The 27,915-nt window shown below is 40.8% G+C and overlaps 2 protein-coding genes across 4 annotated transcripts in view; one reads left to right on the top strand and one right to left on the bottom strand.

The window, feature by feature from the left end:
- Positions 1–155: 155 nt before the first annotated feature.
- Positions 156–1,467, bottom strand: PTRH2 (peptidyl-tRNA hydrolase 2). The gene is made up of 2 exons (XM_033004694.2): positions 1,397–1,467; positions 156–816 (listed from the first exon to the last, which is right to left on the bottom strand). The coding sequence occupies exon 2, from the start codon at positions 795–797 to the stop codon at positions 279–281; it is 519 nt and encodes a 172-aa protein (XP_032860585.1). The 5' UTR covers positions 798–816; positions 1,397–1,467; the 3' UTR covers positions 156–278.
- Positions 1,468–1,480: 13 nt separating this feature from the next.
- Positions 1,481–27,915, top strand: part of VMP1 (vacuole membrane protein 1) — a 71,134-nt gene continuing 44,699 nt past the window's right edge. The window contains exons 1-6 of one of the 3 annotated variants that reach the window (XM_033004692.2): positions 1,481–1,563; positions 5,802–5,933; positions 10,274–10,375; positions 12,708–12,843; positions 15,162–15,252; positions 17,495–17,605. In XM_033004692.2, coding sequence (XP_032860583.1) covers positions 10,300–10,375; positions 12,708–12,843; positions 15,162–15,252; positions 17,495–17,605 — 414 coding nt within the window. In that variant the 5' untranslated portion in view covers positions 1,481–1,563; positions 5,802–5,933; positions 10,274–10,299. Of the gene's footprint in view, positions 1,564–1,996; positions 2,472–5,801; positions 5,934–10,273; positions 10,376–12,707; positions 12,844–15,161; positions 15,253–17,494; positions 17,606–27,915 lie in introns of those variants that run through there. The other 2 variants (XM_033004693.2, XM_042791329.1) reach the window with 2 other exon arrangements.

Raw genomic sequence — 27,915 nt, 5'->3', positions numbered from 1 at the left:
AAATATACTGGGTTCTTTCTTATGGGTGGCCAGACTCTGCCAGTTCTACTTTCCTGAGCTCCACTGAGCCTAGCATTTTCTTTCCCACTGTAGACCACACAGAAGCTGGAGAAACTCACAAAAGGCATTAATATTAAACTTTGAAAACGTACAGCTTTTACAAAAAGCTGATAACTTTATTCATACTGAGAGAATATATGGAAAAATCCCCCAACTTGGGGGTTTATCCCTTCAGTACCGATACACATCAACTCATTCAGCTTCCTTTGGTCCCTGGTTTAGAAGAGTTTCAGGTGACCAGAAACTTTATCTACTACATCAGCTGGTCCCGGTCCGATACCAAGGACTGTCTGGGAGCCTGGAGCTATCTGAGTACGACCGGCGTCTTGTATTAAGCTCACGGTCAGTCCGAGCTGTTTAGCATCAGCCAGGAGTTGGATCAGAGTCTCTTCATCCGGAGCTCTGAGGACCACCTTAGGCTGCCCGCAGTACTCCCACTGTTTCAGGAGTTCAGGGTTTCTTCTCTGAACTTGCTTGTAGGCGGAGACAGCAGCATGGGAACACTGTGCTGCTACTTTACCCTTTCCCATCTTCAAATCATTGCGGACGATCAGCACCATCTTGAACTCCCCGGACTCTCCCATGATGTTTGCTTCACTCCCCAGGTTGCCCGCAGCCGCAGTCGATCTGGCTTTGGAATGCCGTAAGAGCCTCCCGCGAATGCCCCATCCCAGGCACATTCCGCACGCGACTCCGGCAATGACAGTGAGGTACCCGGGTTTAGAGAGATAATCCATGGTGGGTTTTGGAGACTGGCTACGCAGGGCGGAAAAAAGGCAGAATTTACTCGAGCTGTTATCAATTTGTGCAAGTGGACCTGGTTATTTGTAGACAACATTTCTTAAAAAAACAAAACAAAAAAAAAACCAACAAAGCAACCAAGCTATTTTGTCTTTGGGAAAGGGTGTTCAGAGACCCCCCTCCTCGGTGCACGGTCTCCTGCTTTCCCAGCGACAGCTTTCTACCTGCCAACACGCTGCCGGGGCGCAACCAACCAGAAAAAAACCCGCAAATTATGTGGAAGTTACACCCAAAAAGGGTGTGAGAAACGGCAAAATGGTGAGGGTTTGGGGTTGGTTTTGTTTTTTTTTTTTTTTTAAGTCAATTCCCAAAATTCAGTTGAGGGCTGCTTCCCGGGAGGGAGCGAGGGGCGGAGCCGCCTCCAGCTCCGCCGAGGGCTGCGGCAGGCTCTGCGCAACGGCAACCCCCTACAGCGGGCGCGATCGAACCCGATAGAAGCAGGAAAGAAAAAAAAAAAAAATCAAGGACGAAACACGAACGGGAACAGAGCCCGGGGGGGAACCGGCGCCCTCGACACCCTCCACCCCCCCCTCACCTGCCGCCAGGCCGCTGCCGCCTCGGTGCCACCCGCAGCGCGTTGCGAGTGCGGCGCGCGGGAAGTGACGCTCCGCGGTAGGCGGGGAGGGGGCGGGGTCAAGGCCGCCCCCTCCTTCCGGGTTGGCCCCGGGCCCAGCGGCAGGCGCCGGCGCGCAGCGGAGCGGGGTGAGTGTGGGGCCGGGGCTGATCGCGGGGCTCGGCTGCCCCCCTCCGGGGCTTCCCCGGCGGGCGGGGACCCGCTGCGCCATCCCCCGCTTCTTCCCCCCACCCCTCTCCTCTCCCCTCCACCCCTCTCCCCTCAGCGGCACCTGCGCGCTTTCCCTCCTCCCACCCCCTCAGCACCGACCTCGGGGCCGTTCCCCTCAGGGCCGCCCGGGCCCGGGGTCACACACACACACAGACACCCACACACACGGCCCCGGGGGGGGGGGTGGGTGGTTTTCGGCGTCGTTCTGGGGCACCGTGACCCAGCGGCGGCCCACGCCGCGTTGTGTAAACGTGAGGCCGGGAGAAGCGAGGGGCTGGGGGGGGGGGGGACGGGGAGGCGGCCGCGGGGGTCGGGAGCGGGAAGGAGCCGGCCTCAAGCCGCCTCGAAGTGCGGGAGGAAGCTCGTCGCCGTCCTTCAAGGCGAGAGCTGCGCTGCTGCTAATTCATCCCCGGTCCCACTGGAGACCCGCTGTGCTCGGGACACTTCACGGCAGAAACACGCAGGACAAAACCCCGGAAACTGTATGGTAGAAGCGTCCTGCTCCGGCCCAAGGGACGATGCCTGATGACACAGGGAGAAATTCATCCTTCTAAGCCTCAAAGAGTCAGATACCGCCAGTCGTTGTCTGCTTCTCCAGTAGAAAGGTGTTGTGCTCCCCTAGCTGGGTTGCTAGCCACAACCCCGGCATCGCACCGGTTGTCCTTGTTCCTGTAGACCATTCATGGCTTGTCTTACAGACTTGAGTGGTCAGGCCCAAATCCATGAAGACTCTTAACATCTCATTTCTGTTGACTGAAGTTAAGCATCTAGATGTGCTTATCTGGTTTTCAGGTCTCTGACCAATGTGATCTAGTGATTACAGAAGGTAATAAAGCAGTAAGATTCCTTTTTTGTTCCAGTTTTCTCTCTTAGATGTTTGGGAAGTCATTTAGGTGACCTGATAATAGATGTTTATAAAGTGCTGTGAATCCAGGTTATCCAATTTGAGCTGCACATACAACATTTCTTCAGAGTTCTCTCTTGACCTTGTTTTCTGTGCTATGTGGGGTGGTGCTTACCAACAAGTGGGTATCCTGGCTTACTTAATAATATGGGCTGAATGCTCTGAGGTGGAGAAAATGTGATATTGCTCTTTCATGCCTTGGAACATACATGTTTTGTTTGAGCAGTGGCTTTTGGTACTGTTTCACTGTTAGGACTTCGGCTCTTCTAAGGTTGTTTCACCCTGGTTCCTGCCCGATCGGCTGACTGGGGGTTCTCATCCTTTGTACTGTCTTACCTGATGATAGCATATATAAGCTTTTCTTAATGCATTAATTTGCCTGTTAAAATGGGCTTCATTATGTCAGTCCTCTTTCTTTCAATCCATTATTTCTGCGTCATGGGATGGACTTTTCTTTATTCCTTATTGGTCATAAATGACAGTTGTAATGATGGCTTCATCCCATGTTTTCAGATGAGAGTTTGAAAAAACATGTTTCCAGTTGTGCAATGGGAGATGAGCACTGCTTATTAATTTGAGCTAAGCTTCATGTCCTACTTAACAGCTGAAATCAATGCTGCTTGTAATTTCTGTGGGAAAGGACAGGAGGAGACTTGGTAGCTTCTAAGTGCGTAGTGGCCATGAGGAAGGTGAGTATACTGGAAGCAAGCCTTTTAGCTGGAACGGCTGCATTATTTCCACTTTAAAGCTTTTTTCCTGTGGTTGTCTTTGAATGTCATAGCTGTTTCTGACTACATTTTGTGAATACTTCTCAGAATGTTCTGTGTAATTAGTGCATATTTTGGGATATCCTCTTGTTTTTTAATAAGCTTTGGTTTTAAAACAGAACAGAAAACTATTATTCCTGATGTAGAGTAGGAGTAGGCCAGTTTTTCCGGTATAAACGTGATGGGAAACGTATTACTATCTGCAGGTTAGAACTTTAACTTCTGTTACTTAATGGAGAAGCATGAGCTGGATGAACTTTGCTATTCTGTGAGAACAAAGGACATGGCCTTGAAGCTGTTGCGACACTAAACTTTCTGTATTCCTGCACCAGGTTGCAACTACAGTCACAGGGCAGGTCCTTCCTGATTTTGGTGCTGCACTGGCCAGGGGTACCCAGGAGACAGCGAGGCAGGCAGTTGTTCAGTGTATTTCAAACTTGTTGAAGGAATATTCTCTCTTTTGAAGCTCAGAATTAGCCTCTGTGATTCATCTTGTATAGGCAGTGTATTCTCACTGAACAGCCGAGGCAGCCATAGTGTAACCAGAATTGGTTCCAGTTAGAGACCGTTAGCATCTATGAAAAGCAGAAGTCATGGTCTCAGGAGCACATTTCAGATTCTGTTTTCTGTGGGGCTTGTTAGGTGCTTCTGTTCATTCCCTTTCATCTGTGATGTACCTTCTCTTACAGAAGGAGCGCTCTGGATATAATGGCTGATCACATTCAAACTTCTTCTTGTGAGGAAACTGTCTCCCAGCACTTACTAGATAGTATAAAGGCAAATGTTCCTACCAAATCTGCACTCTACCAGTGGCTGGAAGAGTCAGATGGCAGATCTTAAGGCTGGCTTTGTACTCTTATGTTTATAACTCTATGTTCTTTCCTAGTCAAATTTTAGCAGGCCTTCTTTGTGCAGGATATATTGTCATCTTGTGATGATTCTTGTGACTTTTCTTTCTTCTGTGCCTTTTGTTAGCATAGGGAGGCTGACAATGGAGAGCTTGACCTGCCACCTTCTGAACACAGAATGCAGCCTGAGGGCCGAGACAAACATCTTGGCAGATAGTAGATGTATGGATTTCTACACAGCCTTCTGGAACTGAGGATGTAAAAGATACTGTGTCTGTTTAGTCACCTGAATATTAAGTTGTGGTGTTCTCTCCAATGCTGTGTGACCCCTCTCTTGAAAGCCTTTCTCTCTACTCCTATCTAGTCTTTCCAAGTCATCGGTTTTGGTGAAAGGAGGGCTTGGGCATACGTGATGTGCCCTCCCAAGAGGTATGTTATTGTGGCAGTGATCACTGCTGTGGTAGTACTTGTCACTGAGTCCTGCTTGGAGAGTGGACACCAAGTACAGTGTATTGTAATGCTGTATCATTCAAAATTTGATTACAGTTTAGCTGGGCACTTGGGAAACAGAAGTTAGCATAGCAGCACAGCAGTAACACTAAGGAGGCCTGTCGTGATCTCCTTGGGTCACCTTCTCAGCAACATATTTCACCCTCTTTGACAACCTTGACTCGGTTTCCTCAGCAGCTGGTTGAGCGTTGTCCTAGTCAGCAGAGGAGCCGTCTCATTCTGTAAGCTGTGATTGTACCCCAGCCTTGCTGCCTCCTGCCAGCGTAAGGAGCACAGAACTGATCTGTAGCCTGAGATGCTACGCTGGTAATGTTCACATTCCCAGTTATTTCAGTTTCCTTTCTTATATTTACATCTTTTTTTTTTTTTTTTTTTTTTTCCCTGAAGTTTCAGTAAGAGATCACTGCAAAGACCTGAGCAGCATGAATTTTGCCTTTCATCTTCCATGCCTTTTCATCTATATATGGTGTAATGACTACTGTATTATAGCACCTGATTCTACTGCTGGATCTACATAGACAACCATCAATATTCACGTCTCACCTGAGAAAATCCACCAAGAACAACATTTTAATATATGTGGCCTTAACAGCAGGGACAGAACTTTTAATAACCTCAGAAGAAAATGCATGGCATCCCTGAAACTCGTGTTACAATAATATTAAATCATTCTTTCCTGAAAGATGTCCCAAAGTATTTTTGGAAAAAATGAAATTTTAACCCTAAATTGCAAGATGACTTTTTGAAATGGTATTTAGCTAGCAATTTGAAAATAGGTCTGGTGTACAGAGGCATAACCCACAAAATGGAAATCTGTGGTCTTTAACTGAATTACTTTTCCTTTGAGGTATTAAACTATTTTAGTTAGAAAAACATTTTTAGTGTAGGAATAAGTGCACTTATATCAAAGTAACCCATTATAGCTAAATCTGTGGAGATTTTAAACATCTTTCAGATGTGTCCTAATTTATTTTAATTGAATGCTTCCCATGAGTGTTAAAGAACTGGAAAAAATCAAGCAGTTACTTTTTCTATTTTCTGTCGTCTTTAGGAAAGTTATTAACCTTCAAGTTAGGGACTGTGTCAGTTTTATATCACATGATGAACAGTTTTGTCTTACTCTGTAGGGACAGAAGGTTTGGAAGAGCAGTCACTTTGGTCTTGAATGTCTACAGAGCTGAGGACATAGTTGTCTGTTCCCCTGGCTTCAAATACAGAAGAAGTAGTGAAGAGTGACATAGTTGTACGGAGCTGAAAGGGTATGTAATGTTTCACTTCAAGACTGCTCTCATCTTTTACCTAAATGTGTTCATGTGCCACGTAGTCTTTGACTTTTGAGTAAAAGTGCTCTCCAAACTGTTACTTTGCCAAGAAACAGTTAACTTATTCCCTGTGTAAATTGTTGTCTATGTAGACCATTTGATGACAAACAAAACTGTGTTACAGATGCATAATGCTGTCTAGTTTAGTGCAATTACTTACCCACATGTGAGAGTCTGGGTTTTAATCTTTTATTTTCCTTATTGTAATTGGAGAATAGTGGTGTAGATCAAAGAAGGAGGAATGGTTATCAGAAATGTTGAGGAGAATGAAGCAGCAGGATACCAGCCTGATTGGAGCCTTTGGCTTAAGTGCAAGAAATGACAAAAGATTGAAGATGATGTGTTGCCAAGGTGGCTGGGAGAAAACAGCAGCAGAACGGTCTAAGCTATAATCTGGTTCTAGCAGCTGTGTGACAAGTAGCTTTGATGGAGATGAGAGTCAGTGTTCCAGTATCTCTTTAAGTAGTAAGAACTAGTGATTCAAACTATGTTTGGGAAAGCAGTGAGATCATTAAAATAGTTTAACAGCTTCTGTTTCAGCACACTGGAAAGGAGTCCTCAAAAATTCTGTAGTACAGAACATGAGACCACATTCTGCTCCTTCAAGTGAGAGTGCAAGCACCCAACTGACTTGTCTTAAACGGTTTCGTTTTATGTAAATGCACCCAACACTTGGGTGCTTCAACAGCCTCCCCGGAGCTTCAGAAAGAAGACACTTTTGTCCTTTTCTTTGATTACAGAGTGCAGAAATTGCGGTGCCTAATTTTGTTGTTTTCATGCTGTAATAGTTTGTTTTGCTTTGTCTCACTTATGCTGTGAAGCGCCAGTCACAGTTACCATAAGCCCTTTTTGTTGACCAATTTACATTTTTGACTAGCAATAATTGTCTTTTTATACTTAATGTTATGTATTGCACTAAAGCTGAATAGCGTATTGTAGGCTATTTGTTCAGCTCTACAAAGAACTTGTTGTGTGAGCACAGCTCTAACAAATGATCTAAGCGACCCTGATACAAAAACGATTTGAAGTTGTTTTTCTGACTCTCTTAAATAGTTTATTTTTGTGTTTGCTGGTAGCTACTCCATGTATTAGGCAAATTTATTTTTAGATATGGACTCTGTGTCTTTTTCGGCATTCATAAGAAGTGAAGTTCTGTTTAGCAGATGGAATTTAATTTGAGAAGTGGACTCAGTTAATGACTTCTTTTTGGGTCAGACTCCCACTCCAATTAATCTCTATGGCGAGATATTAGTGCAGGACTGGTGATTCTAGTAGGCGTCAAACAGAGCAACAGATCAAGAGAGCTGAGCTTTCTGGATGCACGTCCTCCAGTTCCTTATGCTAAGTTGCTTTACATATAATTAGGCCTTAGTAAAATAAGGAGTTTTTTCTGAAACCAGTAAGGGTTTGGTTTCTGAATTGTAGCCTGTTCGGACTTGCCGTGTCAAATCTCTTAGTCAACTGTATTTTTAAATACAAGTTTTTAGAGCTTTTCTGCAGAATTGTTGAACTTTAAGACCTTCTTAACAAGTATTCACCCTACAGAAGTGTGCAAGGGGATTATTTATCTTCTTTGCTGTAAACGTTGACTTGTGTACTTGAGGTAGCATTATGCAAAGCTAATCCCACATTAGTGCCTTCCCAAGCAGGCAGGGTAAAACTGGCTCTGTTAGTTGAGCTTGTGAAAGCTGTAATATGTATGTAACAATGCACCTGAGATCCCTAGGGATTGATGATATTTATGTGCCAGTAAGATGTTTAATGGATTGCAGTGGAATTCAGTTCACAGAGAGGGAGCGTTGTGCACAGCCTAGATTTTAGCATCAAACATGGAGAGCAGTTTGTATGACAGTAAATTAACTTTCTTGAAATGTAATTAAGCTGAGAGCAGTCACCAAACCAATTGAGACTTCAGTTTTGAAGGCTAGATTTGCACAAGGAAAAAAGATACATTTCAAAATGAGGAACATGTGGTTTCCACTTGTGTTTTTTTGTTGTTTTTGTTGTTGTTGTTGTTGTTTTTTGTTGTTGGTGGTGGTGGTTGGTTGGTTGGGTTTTTTTGTATGTTATATTTAAGCCAACAAAATGTGACCCAAGTTCCCTAAACCAGAAGGTTTTGTTGTTTTTTGTTTTTTTTTTTTTTTTTTTAGTGTGGCTGTGTGCAGAACAGCTCTGATGGCTTTTGCTTCCTAAGCAGCTTTCTGTCAATGTCAGGCTTTCTAACTGTGGATGCCCAATTTAAATATTCCCCTCTGCAGTTTGAGCTTTTTGTGTGTAAATGTCTGTGTGATATACATATGTTTGTGTGTATATAAGCTGATATTGTAGACGTATAAAAATACATATTTATACGTGTAAAAAATAAGAGCACCACTAGCAAGTGCAGTCAGTAGGAACAAAACACTCCACCATCTACAAGGACTTACTGTCCTAATGAAATTAAGAGATAGCTAAACATTTGATCCTTGTATCACCGTAGCAACTGGCGGGTTATCCTCGGCTAAGTAGTGGTGTAACTACACTGACTTCCAGAGTGTCAGGCTGCTATAAAACTGATCTGAGGAGAGAAAGAGGTTCACGTTTCTCTGGTGTTGGACTAGCAGTTCAGAGCAAACCTTCGATTGCAAGGGACTGCAGAATGATGCTGTAGAGCTCTTACTGCAGCAGGTCAATCCTCTGTCCTTGGCTGACAATGGAGCCCTTCAGCATTTTTCAGAAGCAAACTTTTGCAAGGCCGTTTCATTAATTTTCTTGGTTATTTGGGTATTCTGGGGCCCAAGTTTCAATGAATAAAAACTGTAACATTCAAGAGATTAGTTTCGGCTAGCTTGTTTAACTAGCCAGATTTCTATTTCTGTGGCATTCCTTTCAGGAAGGAGGTGTTGGAGGAAGGATTCTTTCCCAAGACCTTAATGCTTTTGACTATCGGGTTTTAAGTAAAACCCCTTTAATAATAACATTCTAGATAGCAATTTTATATGTATTACAAGTAATGCACAAGGCTTGTACCTGTTTAGAAGAACATATGTCTAAAACTGACTTGAGAAACCCTGGAAATATTAAACAAATACAGTATCTGAAATCTTATAACAGTTTATTTAAAAAATTGACAAAATCATTGTAGTCTGAATCAAAGAGGTGATCTCACTCCTGTTTACCAAACCTGAGTTGCTGCTTGGCTCTTAAGCCTAACATAAATCAAAGGGGAAGTATTTTTTCTGTAAAACTTTAATTTCCTCCACTAGACAGTTTTATATAACCTGTCATTTTAATATTGCTCTACTTTTCTTTCCAACAAAAGCAGCATATCAAAAACTGTAAATCAAGTTTGCTTACAGGGAGAAATGTAATGCAAATAAGATACTTTAGCTTTGTGGGACTCTTTCCAAAATAAAATTCCAGAAACTGTTTTAAGATTCAAGAGAGGATTTTCAAAGCAAGGAGTCTGACTGGCTACTTTCTTTGTGTTTGATTGCATAAGAATCGTCAACTGCTCAGGTTTGGGGTTTTTTTTAAGGAAAGAAAAAAAAAAAAAAAAAAAAAAAGAAGAAGCTCTTGCAACATTTTGATTTACGTTGGCTTCCAATTACTGCACTATTTACTCTCCTGGATAAGGAAAATCACAGCTGTTCTTTTGGGCTTTTTAAGGCTGATCTCACTAGAGAGAGGCTAAACTAGCAGACAGAATGTACGCTTTTTGAAAAAGCTTTCCATCGGAGAGCTCTTGTCCATTGAAGAATTTACCTTTTCTGATTTAGAGATATTAGACTGTGGAGAACATGAGATGCAGTTCTGTATCTTAGTTACCATATTGAGGGCTGTTTTTTTAGGCTGTAGGTTTTTGAGGTCTACTTGCATACTGACTATCTGGAAGCTTAGTGCCAGAATGGATGCTTTCTAATACGAGAATCAAATCTTAAGAATCTCTTTCAGGATTGAACTCGGGTTTGTATGAAGCCCTGCTGCTTCTGCAGCCCAAACAGTGGGCTGATTAGTAGAAGGGATTGTTTAACAATCTTTTGTTCAGTTGTTAGAAGTGTGAGGGAGTTTTGTCATTTAAGTGAAAAATTTAGATTTAGGTAGGTGGAAATGTTTTAATCTTTGTCATCGTGGTAATTGAATCACTTTCTCCTTTTTAACGGTGTGATGCAAGAGAACTGTGATTTAGATTTGGAGAACTGCTGGATGTTTGTCTGTATCCTTTGACTACGGATTAAATGGAGTTTTCATAACTAGAAACGGAGACATTGTGCTTTTTGGTTTTCTTCTGCTATTAGATCCCCGTACGTGACTGATCTATGAAATGGCAGAAAATGGAACAGATTGTGACCAGAGACGCATAGGAATGATCAAAGAACAACACAATGGAAACTTTACAGGTAGGTGGAAAATAACTTAATGTTCTCATCTGATCAGCTTGATGTGTAAAATGGCCAGCACAATGCTCAAAAGGAATTTATGTTGGTGCACTTTATGCCCAGATAATACAAAGGGCCTCAATGCCTGAATCAATCTTGGAAACTTCAGTCATCTCTAAATCTGAAGTCTGGAGCATTTATGTATTGCAAAGCCACAAAATGGTTTTATGTTGTGGATTTCCATTTGGTTTTCTCTTATACGCTTCCTCCAGGGTTCTTATTCTGTAGTTGATATGTGTGTGAGCCCTGTAAAGCTGACTTGGGTACCAATAGGGGCTGCAACAGGACTGAGCTTAAAAAACGAAACTGTGTTGGCAAATATGTGGCTGTAGGAGTCAGGCTATACAGCCGCACCCTTTGGCACTGAAAAGTTAGTACTTGGTAATAAAAATCTGTTTTACTCCGACAGACATCCAATTATTAGTTTCCCAAATTCTAGCTTTTCTGTTGACATTTAGCTTCACTATAATTTATCAGTTTAAATGATAAACTACTAACAAAACAGTTAACTACTTCATCTGCCTCCCATGTTCTTCCTATTGGTATGTCTGAAGTAGGCTCAGGTTCATGTTTAGGACTTGTGAAAAATAACTGAAAACATTTAATGAAGAGCCTTGTGTCACTGAATTATCTGTGCTGCATAGAATAGCATATAAATTATAATTATCTCAGTTTCCTTTCAGTTTTGAATGTGCCAGCTCCAGTTCCATATTTAATTAAGTTTTGTAACCAAGTGATTTCTCAAGTTGTATGCAGTCTTACACCATTGTCTTTTATGACCTTTACTAAAAACAAAGTCATAAAAAAAAAAGATTGAAACATTTTTGTTGGACATATTAAGGGGAAAAAATAGAGAGTAGAAATTCTCGAAGCAATGAATGTGGCAAAATTTAAAGAGGAACTGTATGCGTGTATATATGGGACAAATCAAAGGCTTTTACTTAAAGGCTTAAATCATTCTGTATTTCTGAGGGAATATGCATGTTATACAGTATTTGCCATTGTAGGATTTCTGTTAGTTCATTTAAAGTAACTGATGCTTATAGCTAAAGAAGACAAAATTAAATGGGCTATGTGTCTAATGAGGTATGCAATTTATGTGTAAATATTAGCATCTGCTAAGGCAGCATGTTTCGATTACTGGAGTAAGAATGAAATAATCCATCTTGGTTTACAACATAATGGGGATTCAGATTAGATTAATATTTTAAATGCAACAGCTTTTTGCAAATTTAAAATTTATTAATATTATTGCAATACTTTATTCAAAATAATACATATGTTTTCACTTTGTATCATAAGTGATGTTTAAACAAGTTTGGTGTCTGGATGCAAGAGTTATTTTTGTGTATTTTTTCCATTGTTCTGTGGTATTATTTTTTTCTCTTATTTCAGAATTAATTTTCTTTAAAAGTTTAAAAATTATTAGCACTCATTAGCTCGATGACCTTTGAACAAGCCATTCTCATCCAAAAAGTAGCTAGGGTTTTTGCTAATCTTGACTGTAAAGAAAATCTTCGCTTTTGTATTGTAAACGCAAAATAACACATTTATTAGAAGAACCTTTCTTCTGTACTTACGTGATAGTGTGTTACAGTAGTGTCGAGCACTACATTATAACCAAATCACTGCAGTTAAAAGCAACCAAATGTATAGTGTCAGTCCAGTGAGGAACTGTGATATAAAAGCTGGTCCTTTTCCTGGGAGCACTTCCCATCTGCTGGGCTTATTTTGGAGAAGCTGAACAGTGTGGCAAGGCTCACCACAGCCTGAGGATCCTGACTGGGAGGATAGATGCTGTGATCCAGTTACACGGTGACTGAAGTGTATAAAGAGCACACGTAATTCCATCTGGTTCGATTGGAGAAGTCTGAGAATAGCTTTGGAAGAGAACCAAATTGGAAAGTTCAAAGTGAAATAAGTGAAATGTGGTCTCGGTAGTGGGTGACAGTCACATGTGACCTAATGTATTACCTGATTTGTAACTAGTAGTGCAGTACCTTGCATAAAGACCGATAGATACATCAGACTTTTTTTTGCACCCTGGGCCAATTAGATTCTTGAATGGTTGTCAGCTACATGGAGGGAAAAAAAGCCACTTAATTTCCCTTGCTGGAGGTCACCTGACTTCTGATGCACTTGGAGCAAATGCTTTGTGATGAGTAGAAAAGATGACTGGGAACCCACATTAGCTTCCCAACAAAGGAAAAAAAAATGTTGGTATATTTCTGGGTAGGATAGAATCTGAACTGTCAGCCTGTGCTTTTACATTTCTGTTGCTTTTCATTTGCAGATTCCTCTTTATTGAGTGAACAGAAGCGAAGAGACCGAGAAGAGAGGTTGAATATTGTACTGTGGAGACAACCGCTTGTTACCTTGCAGTATTTTTTCCTGGAAACTCTAATAAACTTGAAGGAATGGACCATAAAGTAAAGATCATTTCTTTAACTTCTACTAAGCGTTCTGGGGAAACCCATGCTCTGATTCAGTAGGTCATTCTGACATCTCACTTTCCCTGATGATTCACAACTTCAAAATTCTTCTTTCAGAAACCATTTATTTTTGTATATTTTTTTATATTTTGTCAGTGGAAGAAAATTGCAAACTTCCTTTCTGAAGAGTTGAATATTCCATTTTGAAGGAGTGGGACAGTGTTTAGGGATCCTTAAGGCAAGAGATATTGTACTTATGACTGCAGCGTTAAGTACTGATCTATTAATGTATGTGTTAGTATCGTTGAATGATTTTCAAATAGCTCAGCTAGGGCAGGGTTCAGGGTTACGTGGAACTTGCAGTGGTGTTTATGATGCTGCAAAGAGGACTTTGCTTGTAAGATACATGGCCCCTTTCACAGGAGGAGATGATTTATTAAAGCACTTTCCCTAAGCATTATTTACACACTGGATAAAATGGGGTTTTATTCCACTTAGGAAATTTGTGAGTAGCAGTCCTAACATCCCCTACTAATGCTGAAATGCACAGCTATTTCTTAACACACTAGGCTTGAGAGAGTTTAGAGTTCCAAAAGGCAAACATAAGGTAAAATTGGCAACTGAAGAAGCCAAGAGTAGCAGCCATCCTAGTGCTTGTGTTGGTAACTGGAATCTCTTGTGTTTGGGATTGAGTTTGTAGTCATTTTCCCAGTCAGAAGATAGGATCTCATGTCACCTTGGGCGATTCTAATTGTCAGACTGCTCCTTGGCAGAGCGAGCCGGGACTGGTGATAACGGCCACGTTCCCTGCCCCTTCTGGGCTGGGTTCGAGGTGCTGGCACATAGGATCCACTGAGAGAAATTTCTGTCTTCCATTTTGATATTCTGAAATGATTTGTATGAAAAAATACCAGGTTTATGTAGTGTAGTCTTAATCCCCTTTTCTACCCCACACTTCCCCCTACCCCCCCACACTTACTTTATGATGTTCATTCTTTCAGCTATCACTGGGAGTTGTTTTGTTGAGAACTCTTTTATCAGGTCTTGGGTTAGTTGTTTCTGACAACCTCCAAGCATTTCTTTAAATCCAGCAGAAATAACACTTGAGGTTTTGTTTTAAGCTATTACATGGCTTCCTAGGCATCAAATTCTGTTACAGCTAGCACTCGCATCCTCTGTTGTGCAGCATATTTATGTTGTCTAGCACCAGCATAACAATATCTTTACAGAAAATAACACTGACTATTATAAGCTATTAAGTTGAGACCTCAGATTGACTCTTAATGATCTCCTGTGTTCTACTTGAGTAAATTGTGATTTAAATGATGACAATCACTTGAAAATCCAATTGTCATACTAATATAAGCAGCACAAATTATTTTAAAATGAAAGTTAGAGTGACTTTTTTCAGCTTGTTTAATATGAAAAATTTGTGGCTGCTTTCCTGTATTCATCTCAGATTTCTATCTTTTTCCGTCTTAATAGAAAAGTTACGTTCATAGTTTGCTATTTCATGTCTGAGATTTTTAAGTGATGCTAGCATTTGCTTTTTTATAGCATTAGGTATAATAGTGTTTCCCAGAAAATAATACACATATTTGCTAAACTATAGTGTGTGGCCACATACACATCAAGCAGAATGCTTATATGAAACTAAACATGCTCAAAAGTAATTTGGTATCAAATTATATAGGAAAACACTGTTCTCCCCTTAACTGCAGTAGCTTCCTAATGCTTCATAATTATCTAAAATGTATTTATTAAACTTTGAGCTGTTATGAGAGATACTAATCTTAATAGATCAGGGGAACGAAAATAGTGTAAAGGTTTGTTCCTCTTATTGTCACTGTGGTTCTGCCCACCAGCACACAGTTTGAAATTAGCACTTCTGTGTTCCACCCACAGCTCATCCCTTGCTCAGGGCCAATGCAGTGCCTGCTTTGCACTTTGCTTAACTGTGGATGTTGTTGATGGCCCTCTGTTTGAGACTGTTTTGGCTGTAGAAGCTGAATATTTGTTTTCAGATTGTGTTTGTTTTCAGACAGTCACTTTGTTTTTCTTTATTTAAAAAAAAAATAAAAATATGCGTGGCTGAACTTTGATCTCACTTGACAGTGAAACAGAGAATTTTCCATAAAGAATAAAGGCTCCCCAGGTATTTTCTTGGGAAGTTTATGCTTTTATAATAGCAAACTTTACAGCTGCCACTGTCCCCACTGACTACATCCATGCAGACCCAGTCTACAAGGATAAATAAGTTACTTTGAAATGCATGCTAAATTATGAAAAGCCCTAATTGCCATTTGTCTTTTAAGATTGTGGCATCGGCGAAGTATCTTGGTGTCTTTTTTACTGACGCTTGCAGTGCTTACAGCTACGTATTACATTGAAGGAACGCACCAACAGGTATGAGGTTTTCAAGTTACTTTCCTTAGTGACTAATGCTCCGTGTCCCCATGCTAAAGTAGATGTACTGGGAATTGAATGGGATCTTCGTGAAATTGTAATGTATCTTTTGAACTCCTACTCGCTAAGGATATTTGTTTCTCATGTCGTGACTCTTCTCTGTTGTGTGTGGATGAATTGCATTTTAGAGATGAGGAATGATCAGCTGTATCAGCTGTATCGTTTGATCTATTCTGTTGCATCTGTAGGTGTTCCACTTCTCGTCTGTTCCTGAATAAGCACACCTCCAATGCTGCAGCACTCCTTCACATCTGCTGTTAGCGAGCTTTTAATAGTGGTGCAAGCTCTTGAGATGTAGCGTTAAACTGAGTCATGATAAAACTTTGTGGTTCCCGAGAAATGTAACTTCTGCTTTTATGGAAGGGTCTCCTGACCAGCTACGATAGGCATATATAGACATAAAATGGTTTCATGGTTCAAATTTGGTTCTGTGATGCTTCTCCATATCTCCATTGTTTTCAAATGATTGTTTAAAAACTTTTTTGAGCTTTGGCATATGTGAAGACTGATGCTTTTGCATCACTTGAAGTGTAAGCCATTGCTTAAGCGTAAGGTGATGGTGTTGCCTACACCCTTTCCCTCCTCATTTCTCTTTGAGTTTCAGATTTTCCCTGAGGGCAGACAGCCCTTTTAAACCCTGCAGAGTGTTTCGTTGTGCAACTGAATCATTTTACTGCTCTGACTCTGAAATCAGCAGGTTCCTGGTTTCAGAGAACTTGCTTACATCCACCCTGCTGTGGTTTGTCACTGCCTGAGGGACGTGCAGGTCTGGAACAGGAGTCCTAGCTTCCCAGAATGGGTTTTGAAATGCACTGAAATGAGTTTCTTCAGTTCATAACATTCTTGCTCACTCAATCCCATGCTTGAGACGTAAGCGCTTACACTCAGAGCAAGTTGGTAGGTAGTAAATCCGTGGCCCGTTCCTGATGGACAAATACCTGCTTCATTAAAGACGGATGTGGTTGGTGGCCTTACGCGAAGGCCGGAGCCTGATGCACTCGCCATTTGCCACTAGATGGCCCTGGCAAACTGGTGTTGGGGCTCATGGCCCTGAGCTGGCTGCTGGGCCTCCCCCGTGCCAAGGCTTGGCTGAACAGGGCTGCTCAAGAGGTTTCCTTCAGCCTGCTGGGGACAAGCCGGTGCCTCTGGGACTGACGAGGGGAACGCGACCTGCAGCGTCCAGCCAGTGTTTGGAGCTCTCCGCTACGGGTGGCCCCAGTCACATCTGCCAGCAGATATCTGTCCATCGCCCTTCCTCCAGAGCTCCTGCTCCATGTCCGTGTCCTGCTAGCACCCCTACCTATCCCTGTGTACCGTGTATGTGAATATGAGCCACTTTTTTTTTCAAAAGCATACTCAAAATAACAAAATCTACTTGTAGCTTTCACTTGCTGTTTCAGGACTTTTTTACTTGCTGGCAGGTTGAAGCTTGGTTAAGCCCTGGTAAACTTCATCTTGGTACTGTTGGTCCGTCGATGGTATAAAATGGCACCTTCTTGGGGCTGTGGTACAGACAAGCTGATGGCCTGGCTCATCCTCTTAGTAGTGCTCTTGTGGCAGTGAGAGGGAGATAGTGCTTCTCGTTTCTTCAGTGTACCCAGCTGGACTTTTTATGTCCAGAATTTGCCGTGACTTTCCCATATCCCCTTATTTATGTGTGCAACACACAACCAACATTTAAATCTTTTTTAAAAAGTAACAAACCTGGTTACTCACCTGTCCAAGATAAAGCATTCAACAGACTAACTGAGAGTGCAGCTAATTCTATTCCTTTATTTAATCTGTTCAGGCAATTGTCTGAGCTGTCTGCTCGCTGCTTGGGCTTCAGTAGACACTGTCTGTGGCTTGCTGCTTACTCCTTACACTTAGTATGCCTGTTCTGGATTTCAGCCCTCTACTACTGAACCTGATTTTTTCATCTGTCTCCTTGGAAACTTGCTGATTCTAAGGCGTGTGGGCTTTTCTTTTGAAAGTGTGCTATTTTCTGTACATGTCTGTGTTGCAATTGTAATAAATTGCAAATAGAAGTATCTAGGATTCTATTTCAGTTGTTGTAATCCAGATAACTATCTGTGTTTGCTTGTAGCTTTAATCTTCTCCCCTAGGAGATATCACCATTATTGTGTTTTTTGTTTTTTGTTTTTGTTTTTTTTTTTTCAATTTTGTGACTTTTCTTTTTCAGTATGTGCGGTATATGGAGAAAAAGTTCTTCTGGTGTGCCTACTGGGTAGGATTAGGCATTCTGTCCTCTGTTGGACTTGGAACAGGTCTCCACACCTTTCTGCTCTATTTGGTAAGGATATTTCCATACCATGTTCTTTCTGAATCAAGTATTTTAATTGTTGCTTATTTTTAAATATGTGAATAAAGAGTATTCCAGAAGTCCTAGAGGTTAAGTACTTTGGAAGGAAAAGGAATACTTAGTGTAATGCTTCTGGGCTCTAGTGAATGCTCTTCATATTCTATACTGTATAACCTTGTTTTGTAGTTTGTATGCTATATCTTTGCTGGCCTGTAGATATTAGCCTGCTGTTAATCCTCATGTTGAAACAATGAGTCAACATATGCAAGCTCTACCCTCTAATTTCCTAATTTAAATGAAACATTTTCTAGTGTGTGCAGCTCAAATGTTTCCATTTAAAATTTTTTAGCATGCTTTTTTTTTTAGTGGCTTAAAATGATTTTTCTAGAAGAAAATGCTGAAATGGGCAACTATTTTAAAGTTCAGTCTGTATTAATTTTGCTTTGAAAATAATAGCAAGAAAAATGTTTGCCTACAAAGATAAAATAATATCTGTTCTGAAAATTTGTATAATGTTGTTTATCTCAGTTTAGCTATGAAAGTTAGGGAAATGTTTGGGTGTGTTTTGCTTTTGGCCATTGGATTAGTTCCTTGTTTATGAAACCACTGTCCTGGATTAAAGAAAAGGATTCATGGCCACAAAATAATTAAAACCAGTTTATGCAACAAATGTCATCTTGTATTTGGAACAATTACAGATGTTTACTTTCAGAACTGCTTTAATCATTAACAATAACACAGAAAACACTACAAGAAACAAGAAACTCGTGCTTTTCCACACAGCAGAGCAAAGCCTTTTAGATCAAATGGCATCTGTATGGGCTGCATTTGCAGTAGTCTCAGACTTGCTCTTAGTGTAGCTTCTCTCCTAAAGACTGTGGAGACAGAAAGTACAGAAGAAAGGAGACTTGCTAAACAGAAACAAGTTTATGCGTGCATGCCTTCTAGGCAAAAATATTGCTGTCAGTCTAAATGATTGGAAATGGAAATTGAGTTAAGCCAATGAACACAGTGTCTAAACATTTTATGTAACACTGGATAGTGCTTAGACAGCAGTGAATTGACAATGTACAGATCTTTGACTTGCAGAGATGATGCTGTTAATAGCTTAGGGCAGTAAGACACATGGGCTGGTCAGAGGGAGAATCAATCAAAATCATCGGTCCTGAATTGAGGTGATCTGCCTCGCTGGAGAGGGAAACCAGCATCGAGCGATGGAAGAAGGGGAGCTCACAAACTCGGCTCGCTTTGGGTTCTCTGCCAGGATACAGTGGGAGTGAAAATGCAGCAGCATGGGATCACCAGCTATTCATCAGGACAGAGAGAGGAAGGGAAAGGAAAGCAATTCCAGGTTTGCTGCAGAAATAAGTTGGTCATGATTTAAATCAGCAAGTAGAAAACAGCTTAAATGATATCTTTTAATCTTGTTCTGGTTTTTAACATTTTCTTAAGTTATCAACCAGTGAGAGTCAACTTAAAATATCCTCTAACCAAAGATTCCTTGTTTCTAGACATCCTCTCTGAAGCAGTTTGGAGAACTTTTCATGCAGTTCCTATTTTTAATTTTGACACGTGTCAGAAATCCAGTAAATAAGCATTATCCATAATTTCTAAACTGTATTTGAAAGTGGATAGTGTTCCTCTGCTGTATGTTGATCTGACACAGGGCAGCAAGAGTGCTGTCATTTTATACCCTAGGCCACTCCCAAGATGATTTTGTCAGATGAAGTCTTCATAGGACAACACCACTTCTTTTTTTCTTCTAAGAAAGTGGAATGAATTGACCTATCTTTTACTCTGTATTGAAAAATCCAGATGTTTAAATAGTTCTAAATTACTTTAATAAGAAACAAATTAAATTTCATAGTATATCGCTTAAGTTTTCCTGTGGGGTATGTGAACCTAGTGGATATATTTAGGCCATGACCTGAGCTGACTTTAAACTACCATATATACAAAATACAACTTCTCTGTTGGCTTATAATTTATGGTGGATGTATATGAGGTGAACAGCCTTCCAAAGGTAACAGGGAGGTGCATCACCTAGGAAAAGAAATTTAATTTTATGTTGTTAGTGAAGGTATTTATTTGGAACATAAGAGAGAAAGTTTCACATAACTTTGTTAGGAGGGGAAAACCAGACAAGATAGATTGCACTGAATAGTTGGAAGGTGGTTAGAGAATAAAATGTTGATGGTATAGTTTAATTACATCTAAGGTGTAACACTACAGGAGAAATACTTGTTCGCTTTAAATATGTAAGGCAGATAAGCATGTTTCTGTTACACTGTAGGAATTCCATAAAGGCATCAAATGTAGGAGAAAAGAGAAGCAAGGATTCATTTCCTCTTTTCTCCTGTGAAAGACCTAGTGATTAGCCTAACTGTAAAGTCAGGTCAGATAACACTTTTTGGGAACTGAAGGCTTATCTGAACACAAAATTTTGTAATTTGATGGTGTGCATGTGGCTTTGTAGCCAGTAGATGGCAGTGGGAGTGTAAAAATAGAAGTTTATTGCCCTGACTGTGTTGCCATTTTAAGTATCTAAACTGTTAATATTCTTGTCAATACAGCTATGTCAACAATATCTATGTGTAATATGCTATCAGTGTAGTAATATACTGCTTAATATCTCCTTAGTTTGAGCCTGCACCTTGTGAAAGGGAACACAGGGTGCTAACTGCAACTTTTGTTGGTGCAACTTTTAGGGGTAAATTATTTCAGAATAGTATTCTGGATTTAATCCATCTGGAAACAATGCAGTTAGGAGCTCCAGCTTTCAAAAGGAAGAGTTTTAAACTATTTTGCTTTGTTGCTTGTGCAGCAGTTGCCTCTAAAGTATAAATACGGTAGGTTGAGTGGGGAACTTGCTATATTAACTTTTACATTACTGTATATCTACTTTTCATGTTCTGTGTACTTTACTATAATGAAGAAATGTAATTAAAACTTACTTTTCTATCGATTCAAAGGAATTAAAAGTTACAAAACAGCAAATCCTCTTCTGCTTTAGTGCCTGGATTTGCTGGCAATAGAGAATAGACTCAGTAAGTGTTTTACAATTGCTTATAATTAATTGCTCATTTTAAATCTGTATGTACAGTGAGATTGTTGGGAATGCAATTACATGCTTCGAGAACAATGCTCTTGGGCCCACCCATGTGCTGCTGAGCTCTTGTTGAGGCTCGCAGTATTGTCTCTGCCACTCAGGGCCAGCGGGTAGGAATTGATGGCATGTAGGCACCTGTTCAGACAGTGCGCCTGAACTTCATCAGCTGTGACACAGGTGCATCTTTTGTAAATATAGCACTCCACTTACTGCACACAACTGTTTTCCTATCAGACTGTTCATAAGCACAGCCTGTTAGCTGGTCAAATCACAGAAGTAGTTATGCAATAGATGCAGTATATGAATGACTCTGGATGTTTGCTTTCCCCAGTCTGGTTAGCTGTTTTTCCAGTGTTGAAAACTGTCATTTGTCTGGATTCTTCAGAGCATCTCTCACCAGCTGCTTTTTGGAGTGGTATGAATTCAAGTGCCAGGAGAGATCCTGGAGTGAGCCGAGATTACTTGGAAACAGTTTGCTTAAAGTAAATTTCACAGTCTAAATCAGTCTCGGTGTGTGGGGGGATATTACTACCGCTGGTTAATATTGGTTTGCATCTGATTTGAATTTTGTTGGTCACCAGAACATTCTTGCTGCATATATCTCTGTGTAGGAGGGAGAAGTCAATTTTGTTAGTTTGATAATAGGCTTTTTACTGCTTTTTCTGTCATTCAAGAACTTTCTATGTGTCATAAAGGGTCTGAACATTGTCTCCTGTATTGGTTCCTAGTTTAATGCTGCCCACTTAGTTGGAGCCAGCACTAAATGTAAAATTTGACATGGCTTTTGGGAAACAAATCTGGTGCTGCAAACTGGCACTAAGCTAAGGGCTGGCATGGAGCAGATCTTCAGCACAGAAATAGGGAAGCAGGCCACTCTTCCAAGAATCCTTTTTATTCTGACACTTTCAAAACAAGTCTGCTGGCTTATTTTCCCAAAGTCCATTAAAGGTTTTTCACAATTCTTTAAAAACAACATTTTAAAAATAGTAATCATGATGTGGTTCTGTAGGAAATAGAACTATTATGATTAATGACTCTAAATACTGTTTTTAGCAGCGCACAGCGTTTAGTCCCAGGATGTTTTCTCTTCTATGGATAGTATATTAAAATATAAATGGCATGAATCACCTAATTACCAAAAGAAGATGACTGAGGGTAGCTTGTCAGGAATTTCTTGCATTTGTACATCTTGGAGAGGTTGGTTTGGTGTGGCGAGATGAAACACATGAGCTGCCGGAGGGAGCGGGGGACACTAGGTGGAGCGCTGGGTTGGGACCGCGCCACCATTGCCATCCTCACCCAACGCTCTGCCTCCTGACTTGGTTTCAGTTCAGCTCTGTCAAATGGAATGATTGCAAAAGATGCGGCCGAGGCAAACAGAATCAGCTCAGAATTAATGCCTATCGAAAAGCCTTGCGCGAGAAGCGGATGATAAATGTCCCTCCTGCGCGTGGTCTGTTACAATCTGTAATGGTGGGGGATGAATGGAAGCGAATTCCTTACGGGTCAAAAGTGCAGAGCGAGCTTTGGCTATTTGCATTTGTTTGTGTTTTTTTCTTAAATATGGATCTCTGCTTGCTTGCTGATAGAGCCAAGTGGAGCAACTGCTGAAAAGGTTTTTGCTGGTGGCCGGGTTGTGGACTAGCACAAACAGGAAACGTGAGGTACAATAGGAATGTTTTGTGTGCGGAGGTCACACAAGAGTTGGAGTTTTTTCAGAACTGTAATATGCGGGTTTGTCACTTAATTCTTACTGGGGTGTTCTGTAGCAGAGTGGAAGAGTATGGCAATAATTTCAGGCCATGAAAAAGAACAGAGAACTGCCTTTAAAGAGAAGTGGATTGAAAAGACAGTGTCCTTACTGACAGTGCTGCCTTTAGAGAGCTGGTTTGAGTTTATCTGGGCTTGAGGGTTCAGTGTCTCACTTTTGTTCTGAATTGGTTCCAGGGTTTGGCTTTGGTGAGGGGTCACATTCTGGCCTCCTGAAAGTGGTAGTTTGCTGCTGAAATGAGTTGTGTTTTGGCCCTATCTGAACTGTTTTAGGTTAGAATCTGAAAATTTAAAATCCAGACGCCTTGTGCAATAAGGAACCCATTAGCTTTTTTTTTTTTTTTTTTAAAGTTGTTGGTGTAAATAAAAAAAAAAAGAAGAAGAAACAAAACAAAAAAAAAACACCAAAAAAACTAAACCCACAAGTAAAAAAGGCTTTTCCTGCTAAGACTACTGAAAGCTTTTTAAAATCAAACTTAATTCCTTTTAGTTATCTGGTTCCAGGAGCTGAGCTTGTAAGGAGACTTCTGATAAAATTAGTAAAGTGCTTCTAAAAAGAAAAGCTTACAAAACAGGCCCTAGTCCACTTCTATGAAGTAGACAGAAAATTTGGAAATCTGCAGAACTTACTCTAATTTTTTTTTTCTCCATTTATTTAATTGTGACTTTAATACAGAAATATTTTCACAGTGATTGTCAGGTTCAGCAGAATTTTTGCTCTTTCTATGTGTATCATTCCAAATTAGTGTGAGCAACCCAGAAAACTATGGGTTCTGTGTGTAAAGGAAAAAGTGAGAAACAAAAGCTGATCTACCTCAGCCAGGTGGGAGGGTGCTCCCCTTCCCAACGCTTAATTATTTTTAAGTGAGGTGTTCATTTCCAGTCTATACTGTTCTTCAATTCACATGTCAACTTGCAAGCCCAAAATAAATGTAATAAAAAACCGGTTTTGTCTTAATATCTGTGCTCAGGTTACTGCTATTGACTTGTTAAGGTAGTTGAAAGAAAACTACGTGATGGGTGCAGAAGACAGAAATTAATTCTAAAATAAGTTGGAATGGATCCTGTTTGTGTGAGGGTTGTTTGTGACTCTTACTCTCTCATTTGTTTCCTTCATGCCTTTAAACCTACTTCCTCCAGCTGTCCTAAGCTTGCTACAATGAACTGAAACATCCTGGAATACTTGAATCAACATATAACTTTTTAAAATAATCACTTTTGCTAACCATGTCTTGCTGGGAACTCCTGATTACAGCTCACATGGGCTCTGTTCTGCTTGAAACTGCAGCATTGATATTAGTAATCCACTGATGAACTGGAAGGGTCCAACGAATTAAACTGGACACTGCCGCCAGATTAGTTGTGTAGCCTGGGTGTTTCTTAAATCTTCTGGTGGCTTGCTTGCATTTAAAAAATCTGAGATTAAAAATGGTATTTTCAAGGAGAAAAATGTTCCTTTGGAGTCTTAGTCTCTCCAAGTGCACACGTTGTTGTTGTATGTGTCAGATACCAATAGATACCTGCAGAGAATAAAACCAGCGCCTCTGGTTTAGATTATGCTGTGGAAGAACAATCCCTTCAACTGCTGCAGCTCCGTCTGGGAGACTCTGAACTGAGCCCCAAGCCCCCAGTCTGGTGCGTTAACGTGACTGGAAACTGATGGTGGTTTAAGTTCTCCTGGGCACCAGCCTGGCAACTGCCGAGCAGAGGCTGCGGGTCCCGGTGTCCTGCTCCCAGGGTGGCACCTCTGGTGCAGGGGCTGGTGGAACAGCTGAAAGCAATAACCTCCCATATTGCCCCGCCATGAATTGCCAAACTTCATGAGTCAGAGCCCAAAACGGTGTGACTACGAGTTCCATGTGTGGCTTCCAGTGCTGCTGAGAGTGGTGTACGTCAGGGTCTGGATGGTTTATCTAAAGCTGGAACTGTGGCAATAAACAGCTACTGTGAAGCACCTCCATCTGTGCAGGATTAGCTACCTTGCTTCGAATTGTCAGAAGTCCATGAAATATTGATGTCGTGTTCATATTTAAGCTATATTGAGTGTAATGATTTGAACTTGTACAAACATGAGGAATTAATGAGATGATCGATGTAACCTTTTCTTCCTTTTGAAGGTTGATGGACTTTACCTTTTAGATGATGATTCCTTGTTTTAGTTACCTGTTCTTGACTTCCCCGTCACTGGTTCTGTCACTGGTTCTGTGCCTTGTAACTCTGCTGGGAGGTCACATTATGCTTCCTCCTCACTTGCTCCCTTGGAGTTTCTGCCTTTTTTTTTTTTTTTTTTTTTTTTTTTTTATGCACAGTCTGAACTTTATACATTTCATGTCACTTGAACAGGCTGGAAATAATGATAACAGTGCAAGATGATCTCTGATAGGAGATGTTAAAGCCAATCATTGCTACTAGTGTCAATTTGAATAGATGCTGTGATTTATTCTTCAGAAGTAATAAATGAGTGACTAGGGAAGGGAAAAGAGAGAATGCTGGCAGATTATTTTTGTCTTCTGTCAGCAACAGGGTATAAACTTGGATTCTTCCAGTCGCGCCTTTCCCTGACATGAGTCTGTTTGCTCCTATAGAAAGTAGCGTGCGCACAGCCTTACAAAACATCTGCTTTTCATGTTACTCCTCAAAGTAGCAACATGGCCCTGTTACATGTGGCAGTACCATGTGCCTGCTCCCTCGGTGGTTCTTGTTCAGTCATATTCAGAGCTTGTGGCTCGTTGTTTGGGGTTTCCACCAGCTCTGCACTGTGGGGCAAGGCTTGACTGAAGTGGGAATAGAAACTTGCTAACAGACACATGATTGTAAAATTAATACATCGTTTGAAATGCCGTGACGATCTGCTAAAACTAGCCCTGACTGCTTGATGGATGTTTGTGTCAGTTTGAGGATGCTCTAGGTACTGGATCCTTCTTCCTTGAGCCCTGTTTTACAGCCAGCACTGCATACCAGACATTATATACAGTCACGAGACGTTTTAATCTTGTAACGCAGACAGACAGACTAGATTGACATATTTACTAGCCACCTCCAGATCAAGCTTTTCCCTCTTAATCACAGAGCAGTTGTCTGTGTGGGTAGTTGTCCACTGCGCTTGAAGATAAAAAAAGTTGCTGTAACATGGTGTTACTTTCTTGAGAGGTGTAATGACTTCATAGATAAGTATGAGATGAGTCGCAGCCTAGGGCAGCACTTGCAGGATGTTTCCCATGAGAAGCAAGCTTTTGTTTTTCCAATTTATCTTAATCAAATATAGCATGACATGTTTCCCCCCTGTGGAAGGCCTGAGTCTTGAACCCAGTATGAAGAGCGGTGTATCCATGGAGGAAAACAGATTTTTAGTGCCTTAAGTTCAGCAATGAGTTCAGTGTAATATTTTTCTTGCTGGCAGACGTATCACTTTTCTTTGTGAAATGTTTCTAAATTAGACCAGTCTAAAATTATATCTTCCCCAAAATAAAAGGTTAAAATTAGATGTAGTTGTTCTTGTGCTTGTATCACTTCAGCAGGATGGCTGTTCTGTAAAGGAGCATGTGAGAAACCAACACTTGGTATGGAGTTTGTTTATAGCTTTACTTGGGTTCACAGTCTAGGTGCGCAGAATGATTAATAATGTAAAAATAGGATTCATTTTTAATTGGATATTCAGGCATTTTTCCTTCTGATAAAGACTTTTCTGTTGTAAGAGTTATACATATCAGCATGTTCTTAAGTATTTTAATTTCTTGATTTTTTTTTTACATGTGCCTGCTGTCTCTACTTGCACTGATGAATTTACAAGCATAAACTATAGATAAAAAGATTATACCTTCTAAAAATTACATAATGCAGCATTTAAAGTAACTTATTTCTAAGGATTAGCAGTGTCTATTCTAAGTTGGGTGCCTTCAATCATTGAAATAAAACTTCTCTGAAGGCCTGTGAGTTCAAGAGTTCGAGGTTACCTTCTATGAGGCATTAGGGTTGTGTAGATAGGGATTTCCTAACTCCCCTAAATTACTATTGCTGAAAAAACAGATTTATGTTGAGTTGATCTTGATGACCAGATCTTGTCTTGTTTAATTTGTAAATTGTACAGATATTTCTAACAAATCTCATTCCAGCCTAACCACAGGCTCCTTCTGGTCGTCAGTAGTGGCAAGCAAATGTTTCTTACCCGAGTCAGCAGAATGTTTCTCAATTTCTTCTCTGTTAGCCCTTGTTAGTGCCTCCTGCAATTTAAAAGGAAAAAAAAGAAAAAAAAAATTATTGGAAGAGGGTGAGGGGAAGACGGTTGGTGTTCAGGATCTTACATGCCTTGAATTTCAGTGACTCTTCCTGGTTTGGCAAGCAGTGTGTCTACTAAATCGCCCGGGTTTAGTATTTGTTGTCTGGTATGACAGGGTTTGAAATAGTTTTGCAAATGCCCTATTCAAAGGTAGAGCTGCAGTTGGAGTCAAAGAGGGGATATCTTAGAGGTTTTCCTAAAGTGTTGAAATAAACTGAGCTATTGCAGAGAGGCAGAACACTGAGTATTTACTGCGGCCCCACACAGAGAAGGAGGAGGAGAGGGTAGAGGAGGTATTATTTGTGAAGAGGATTAAAAAATTGTAAGAGAATTAATCCTTCTGGCACAGAGAGGAATACAGAGAAAACATACGAGTGTATATTGACTGAGATTTTCCAAAGTTGGCACCTAAAGCCCATTTGAAGTTGGTTCCCCGCCCCATTCAGAGTTAAACCATCACTATTGCTAAATATAAAGCAAAATGGCACCTCTCTTATGAAACATCCAGTGACCCTCCCGCTCTCCCCCCCATTGCAACCATGGTCCTGTTTAGCCAACTATTGTTTTGAGGTGCTTGGTAACCACGGCTTTGTGAAAGTATAATGCTCTATGTACGCTTTCAGAGCAGAGCTAGAACAAAAGCAGATGTCAGAGATGTTGCGTGCAGCCTGCCAAGCTGTGGGACGTTGTCCATTTGACTAGCAGGACAGCTGGGCTCTGCTGCCACAGGAGGACACAGGATTGTTCTGCTTTCCTTTGGCTCGCTCTCAGTTCCAGTACTCCACACTTCATCACTCTAAATGAACCGTTTATGCTTTATTTCTTATTCCAGTTAAAATGTGGCTTCTGTGGGTTCCATAACTCCAACTTTTTTCCATTATAGAATTGTTTACATTGCAGTGGAAGAATTATGTTCAATTGGCGTAGTCTTCAGGTGGCTCGTTGGCCGCTTACAGCTGCTTTGTGAAATGCCTTTTTTCCATTGGCTACTTCTTGTAAAATTTTTCCTTTTGCAGACATTTGTTGAGACTGGGAGAGCTCCCTTAACAGGAGGCAATGTTTTGAGACCATTAAGCCATTTCAAGGATGGCAACTCTGTTGAGAGAAGCTGCTCATGGCAAGAAGCTTGTGCGGCGGGTTCCAGTT

Source organism: Tyto alba, unplaced genomic scaffold (genome assembly GCF_018691265.1).
Source record: "Tyto alba isolate M040663 unplaced genomic scaffold, T.alba_DEE_v4.0 Super-Scaffold_19, whole genome shotgun sequence".
Lineage (NCBI taxonomy): Eukaryota > Metazoa > Chordata > Aves > Strigiformes > Tytonidae > Tyto > Tyto alba.
The sequence above is the reverse complement of the archived record's forward strand: the minus strand, read 5'-3'. Positions and strand labels throughout refer to the sequence as shown.

Excerpts from the sequence above, each read along its gene's own strand:
- PTRH2 (XM_033004694.2), bottom strand. The coding sequence starts at position 797 with ATGGATTATCTCTCTAAACCCGGGTACCTCACTGTCATTGCCGGAGTC.